Genomic DNA, 7,050 nt, shown 5'->3' with positions numbered 1-7,050 from the left:
AATCCAACAAAAAATCAAAACGACAATGACATCGACCGTTTCATTTAGAAATTAGCGCAGCACAGACACTTTCTTCTTCTTCTTCTTCTTCTTCCTCATCACTCGTCAGAGCTGTGTGAGTCAAACAAACCACTGAAACGCAAAAATGCTTCAACCCCGTTCCCTCCGCCCTTACATTTCCATCTCCTCAAACCCTAACCCTAACCCTAACCCTAGAGACACATTTTCTCGTTTCAACTCCAACAATGAATTCCCTTCATCATCTTCAACCTCATCATCCTCCTCCTCCTCCAGATCTCTCAAAAACCCTACAACATTCTCCCACAATACCCTAATCGCAATTTCCCTTATCCCCGCCATACTCTTCATCCTCGACCTCTCTTCCACCACCGTCACAACCACCTTAATCATCGGCCTCATGATCTCCTACATCCTCGACCTTCTCAATTTCAAACAACCTGCCTTCATCTCTCTTCACTTAACCCTAATCCTTTCTCAATTCACTTTCTTTCTCACCTCCTCCTTTTCTTTATACACCACCTTCAATTCAAATCTTACCTTAACAATTCTCTCTTCTTTCCTCACCGCACACACTACCTTCCTTATAAGTATCTGGTCTTCTCTTCAATTCAAATTCCTCCTCCTCGAAAACCCCGCTATCGTTGTCGTACTCGAACGTCTCCTCTTTTCCTGCCTCCCAATCACAGCTTCCTCCCTTTTTACATACGCCGCTGTTGCTGCTGTTGGAATTCAAAATTCTGCTTATTATTTTATGTTTTTTAATTGTTGTTTCTATTGGTTGTATTCCATTCCGAGGATTTCTTCGTTTAAGATGAATAATAATGCTAGGTTTCATGGTGGTGAAGCTCCTAAAGATAGTTATATACTTGGTCCATTAGAGAGCTGTGTTCATGCATTGTATTTGGTTTTTGCGCCTATATGTTTTCATATTGGATCGCATTACTCGGTTGTGTTTTCGTCGTACGCCAATTTCTGTGATTTGGTTTTGTTGTTTTTTGTGCCGTTTTTGTTTCTGTTATATGGTTCTACTAGAGGTGGTTTGTGGTGGGTTTCTGAGAATGCTGCAAATATAAGGAGTATAAGGGTTGTGAATGGTTTTGTTGCGTTGGTTTTCGTTGTCATTGCATTGGAGGTGAGAGTTGTTTTTCATTCGTTTGGGAGGTATATTCAAGTTCCAGCGCCGTTGAATTATGTTCTTGTTACTATTACCATGCTTGGTGGGGCGGGTGCTGCTGGTGCTTATGCAATGGGGATGGTTTCGGATGCGCTTAGTTCGGTTGCTTTTACTACTTCTGCTATTGTGGTTAGTGCTGCTGGAGCTGTTGTTGTTGGATATCCTGTACTGGTGAGTGGTTTCTGACTTGTTTCTACGATTGCTTGCTTGAATTGTATTGAATGTGGGTTCTTTGTGGTAGATTTCAATTGTTGGATAACCTATAGTTATTTGATTCTATAGATGATTGTACATTGAATTTGAATTGTGGCAAGATATTGTTTTTAGGATATAAAGATGATGAAATGATCATGAATGAATTGTATTTAGTTTGCAAGTCCTTTCTAGAATCGCCGGTAAATAGACCGGGAGCACTATAGTGAGTACATGTGGTTGTCAAGCAGATCTTCGGAGATTGTCAAAACGGTGATGTAGATTTAGTTAAGTCTAAGCTTTGAATTGCATGCTAGGCAGTCAAGCAGACCTTTGAATGATAGTCAAAACTTTGTTTAGATTTAGATAAGGCTTAGCTTTATTGCGTTTGTTTGTGACCTGCAATCTGCTTTGTATTTATGAACACGGGTAGTTGGGAACAGTTATGTTTCTTGTGAGTCAGGCATTTGCACAATGAAGCTACCATGAGTGATTATATCCAGGTAGCTGCAAGCTTCTAACATAGTGTGGGTGAATTCAATAATAGATACCTCTTGGCATTCCAATCTTCCTTATATCCATCCTGCCCAGAAATTACTCATTTGGCGTCTTGTATTCGTCCAGCAGAAAGTTAACCTGCTTCAAATGAGTAAACTACTATTTTGGACCTTGAAGGTGTGGGGCATTGTCACTTTAGTTTAGTTCTTGAAAGGTTTTTATTTTAATAAAAAAATTCTCTTGCTGTCAATCAATTGAGGTCCTATGCTACACTCATTTCTTAATGTTCATGTTAAGTGCCTGATTGGATTTATTACGTGTTGTAATGTATGGCTTCTTTCTCTATTGGGGACCAAAAGGACCAAAATAACTTGAGCCACATGGAACCTTGTACCTTCTTCATCAGTCCTTTTAAGTACTCCTCGCCTTTTTCAGATCCCTCCAATCTTTGAACGTGTTGGGTCGTTTTAAATTTCACTATGCACCGACATAATGGCATTATTTAGGGCTTTGGTCTAGATCAATCATTTTAGCTTCACTCCAGAATTTTGCTGGTAAAAGGTGCAACATTTTGTTGCTGTCGGGTGCTTCAGAATTTTTAGGAAGCTAAGCCCATTAGCTTTAGGGTCTTCAACTTTTATTACAGTGAATGATTTAGGGTGAAGTTATGAAAGGTTTAAGAAAATGGAAAGACGATGCTAGAAGAAAAAGCTTACAAATATGGAATGTGGAAGAATGGGGTCCAGAATGGTAGGGTGCTTTTGAAAATCAATGTGTGGAAAGAAACAAATTGAAAAACAGAAATGGATAGTCTTGTACTTGAAGTCTATGTTTTCAAAGTTGAATAGGGATAGAGAAGAGAATACATACTGCCCGAATGAGAGAAGTTGAGGGTGAAGGCATGAACGTGGTAAGAGGGATGAATGTGGTGTTGTTACAGAGGTTGAAAACAAGTGACGTGATTGAGTGTATTTTGGATATTTTAATCCTTAACAGAGAAAGATGTCTCATATTATGCACGGAAGGATGTGACTGGGTACTTATTGGATATTTTAATCCTTAACTAAGTTGTCTGAAAGGATACACTTTCAGGGGCCAAAATGGTCGTTTATTATTCTTTGAATCTTCTCCTTTTGAACCCCGATGCTTTAGTAGTGGCGTGACCTTGCTTGTGCGACCTCGGTTGTGCTCTAGTTTGGGCTACACAACTTCAGTGTTACATCATTTGTGCTTGTGGAGCTTAGACTGAGCTGTTTCTGGTGGTGTTTATGTCTTTCCAGGTTTCTGGTTTGTGCAGGATTCTATCAGCCTTTGTGAGAGCTTTGGACTGATTTCTGCTGTGTGAAATGAAACCTGATTGGTGTTGTTTATTCTTTAGCTGTTTTTTGGACGTTGATTGTTCATGTTAGGTGTCAGGAAAATGTCATCTATTGTTCCTGGTACTTCTATTGCTCCTATTGATTTTCTATGCCTATCAGAGGGTTTCTTGTTATGATATCATTAAATATTCACTCCCATTAAAACCTTTAAACTGAATCAGTTGGGTACTTCTCACAAAATTCATACAGCTACTAATCTAGTTCAAAACCACATGTTTTTTCCCTGGAAATCTTCCTCAACTCTTTGCAGCAAGTCATTCTTAGGAACTCTCTTAGGTACCTTCATCTAGCTAAATCCCTTCATGTTAAACTAAGCTTCAGCCTTCCAGATTTAGGCAAGGCTGAGCTTTTTGTCGAGCATGCTATATTGCTAGTCAAAACCACAATGGAGATTGTAGATTTGCATGATTCAACTTGGCATCTTCCTGCTTTTCTAGCAAGCCTGAAATGTGGTTGAGGAGTTGATCAGATGCTTAATGATGTTGTCCAGCCGAAATATTACCATCCACCGCATCAAACATTGGCATGTGTATTTATCCATCCTAAAATCAAGATGCTAAGTTTTAAACCTTTCCTTTTGAACCCTAATGTTTTGATGGCGTGGTTGTAATAATGTCCCTAAAATCTTGTCTGTGCTTGAGAACTTGAACTGACTTCTTCTTATGATGTGTTTATGATTTTCCTTCTTTCTGGTTTGTGCAAGGTTACTTCTTTTTGTTCTCTGCTGGGTTAGGTGTTGTTCTTGTCATTTTCTGGTTTTAGGTGTTGCTTCTGGTAGTTGGGTGTTTGATGTATAGAATGATAGTAAATCAGAAACAGAACAATATACGCATGTATAAGTTCCCAAAAATGTTTAAAGTCCAAGTACTGAGATCTAGCTTATTGAATTATTATCTACCTTTGATTTGCAGTTCCTGCCTATGCCTGCTGCTGCTGGCTTTTATTTGGCTCGATTTTTTGAAAAGAAGAGTTTGGCTTCATACTTTGCTTTTGTTGTTCTTGGGAGCTTGATGGTTACATGGTTTGTGCTGCACAACTTCTGGGATTTAAATATTTGGTTGGCAGGCATGTCACTTAAATCTTTTTGTAAGCTAATTGTTGCAAATGCGGTCCTGGCTATGGCTATTCCTGGTCTAACTCTTCTGCCTTCGAAGATAAACTTTTTATCTGAAATCAGTTTGATAAGCCATGCACTGCTCTTATGCTACATTGAAAGCCGGTTTTTCAGTTACTCCAGCATTTACTATTATGGATTTGAGGATGAGGTTATGTATCCTAGCTACATGGTTGTGATGACAACTTTGTTGGGTTTGGCTTTGGTGAGAAGGCTATACGTGGATCATCGAATTGGAGGAAAAGCGGTTTGGATTTTGACTTGCCTCTTTACTTCAAAGCTTAGCATGCTGTTTATTGCATCCAAGTCTGTTGTATGGGTTTCAGCTATTCTTTTGTTGGCTGTTTCCCCTCCATTACTTCTTTACAGGTAATTGTTGCGAAAGTGTCTCGATTTTGTAAGTTATGAGGGATTCTCACCTGTATTATGCCACTCTATTTATTGTCGGCCTAATTATGCTTCATTGTTGTATTTTGTAGGGATAAATCAAAAACAACAGCTTCTAAGATGAAACCATGGCAGGGTTATGCACATGCTTGTGTAGTAGCCTTATCTGTATGGTTTTGCCGAGAAACCATTTTTGAAGCCCTCCAGTGGTGGAACGGAAGGTCTCCTTCAGATGGTTTAATGCTGGGCTTCTGTATACTGTTGATTGGAGTGGCTTGTATTCCAATTGTTGCCATTCATTTCTCTCATGTTTTGGTATGTATAATTATCCAATCCATTGTTTTGCGTTGTTTGGTTTAGGAGTGTGGACTATTCATTATCAAATGCAAACCTGTGCTGTCACATACTTAATAATTAGAAATTATGATTGACAGAGTAATCCATCACACCTACTCAATTCATGCAAGATATTAAAAGATTGATCATACACTTTTTGTTTAACATGCAGTCTGCCAAGAGATGTCTGGTGTTGATAGCGGCAACCGGTCTACTTTTAATTTTGATGCAGCCACCTCTTCCTTTGTCACTGAGTTACCAGTCGGACATCATCAAAACTGCCCGTCATTCTGATGATGATATCTCAATTTATGGCTTTATAGCTGGGAAGCCTACCTGGCCCTCTTGGCTGCTTATTATTGCTATATTGCTGACTCTAGCATCCATTACATCAATCATACCCATTAAATACATTGTTGAACTAAGGACTGTTTACTCCATTGCTATGGGTGTTGCCCTTGGTATCTACATTTCTGCTGAATTCTTTGTCTGGGCATTTGTTTTGGATGTTCTCATTGTTGTCACCATGGTTTGTGCCTCTGTCTTTGTTGTCTTCACTCATATGCCCTCTGCTTCAAGCACAAAGCTTTTACCCTGGGTATTTGCTTTACTTGTAGCTCTCTTTCCAGTCACTTATCTTTTGGAGGGCCAACTAAGAATTAAAAATATTCTTGAAGATAGCGAGATTGGAAATTTGGGCGAGGAAGAAAAGAAGCTTACAACATTGCTAGCAATAGAGGGTGCCAGGACATCTCTTCTTGGTTTGTATGCAGCAATCTTCATGCTTATAGCCTTGGAAATAAAATATAAACTTACTTCAATTATGCGGGAAAAGGTCATTGATTCAAGTGGAATTAGACATAGTCATTCAGGTCAAAGTGTATCTTCTAGTTCCCTGCCAAGAGCGAGATTCATGCAACACCGTCGGGCATCTACTGTTCCCTCCTTTACAATTAAAAAGATGGCTGCTGATGGAGCTTGGATGCCTTCTGTTGGCAACTTTGCCACAACATTGTGCTTTGCTATATGCTTGATTCTGAATGTTTATCTCACCGGTGGCTCAAACCGTTCTATATTTTTCCTGGCTCCTATCCTTCTGCTGCTCAACCAGGATTCAGATTTTATTGCTGGTTTTAGCGACAAACACAGATATTTGCCAGTGACTGTTGTTATCTCAGTCTACTTTTTTGTAACTGCCTTGTATAGCATATGGGAAGATGTTTGGCAAGGTAACGGTGGATGGGGTCTTCAAATCGGTGGACCAGACTGGATTTTTATGGTGAAGAATTTAGCACTCCTTGTTCTTACGTTTCCCAGTCATATAATTTTCAACAGGTATGTATGGAGCCATACAAAACAGAGTGACACACCACCATGGATAACAATTCCCCTTAATCTGCTTCCTATAGCATGTACAGATGTTCTGAAGATTAAGATCTTGGGTATCTTAGGAGTTATATATTCACTGGCCCAGTATCTAATTACTAGGCAACAATATATCTCTGGTCTCAAGTACATCTAAAATTACCATGTACTCTGTACTATATGTTTTGTCAATTTAGTTATATAGATGCTTGGGCTGCTTGTGTTGAAATTTGTATGAGGAATATGACAAAATGCATTTTTGTTATTGCCAATAGTTAATTTAACCTATCTTGAAAAATACGAATAATGGTTTGGTTGTTTGTGGCTGGATGTAATTTGATGCATGTCGTGAAGTGTCCGAAATTTTATGCACAACATCAAGACAACGGATATCCAATAGCTAGCAAAGTGCAACATCCTGTGCTTTCATGTTGCATTCGATAAGTTCATAAATAAACAATATAACTATTTTTAGCTCTATCTTTGCTAGTGCGGAAAATGGAGGGACATGTGTTTTGTACATTTTAGGTGAGTTTATCATCCTAAAGAACAAAGATCAAGAAAACGGGTGACATTTGATGTAA

General features: G+C 38.9%; 1 protein-coding gene across 1 annotated transcript; it reads left to right on the top strand.

The window, feature by feature from the left end:
- On the top strand, positions 1-7,050 carry LOC11422374 (uncharacterized). The gene is made up of 4 exons (XM_003621017.4): positions 1-1,366; positions 4,176-4,747; positions 4,858-5,080; positions 5,274-7,050. The coding sequence occupies exons 1-4, from the start codon at positions 146-148 to the stop codon at positions 6,621-6,623; spliced, it is 3,366 nt and encodes a 1,121-aa protein (XP_003621065.2). The 5' UTR covers positions 1-145; the 3' UTR covers positions 6,624-7,050.

Source organism: Medicago truncatula, chromosome 7, assembly GCF_003473485.1.
Source record: "Medicago truncatula cultivar Jemalong A17 chromosome 7, MtrunA17r5.0-ANR, whole genome shotgun sequence".
In the NCBI taxonomy this organism is placed as follows: domain Eukaryota; kingdom Viridiplantae; phylum Streptophyta; class Magnoliopsida; order Fabales; family Fabaceae; genus Medicago; species Medicago truncatula.
This window is presented reverse-complemented; position numbering and strand designations above follow the sequence as displayed.

What these genes read in the sequence shown, in the direction of transcription:
- LOC11422374 (XM_003621017.4), top strand. Translation starts at nt 146, where the DNA reads ATGCTTCAACCCCGTTCCCTCCGCCCTTACATTTCCATCTCCTCAAAC. An exon ending in TTGTTGGATATCCTGTACTG is followed by an intron (nt 1,367 to 4,175) that starts GTGAGTGGTTTC and finishes TTTGATTTGCAG; the next exon opens with TTCCTGCCTATGCCTGCTGC. An exon ending in TTCATTTCTCTCATGTTTTG is followed by an intron (nt 5,081 to 5,273) that starts GTATGTATAATT and finishes TTTAACATGCAG; the next exon opens with TCTGCCAAGAGATGTCTGGT.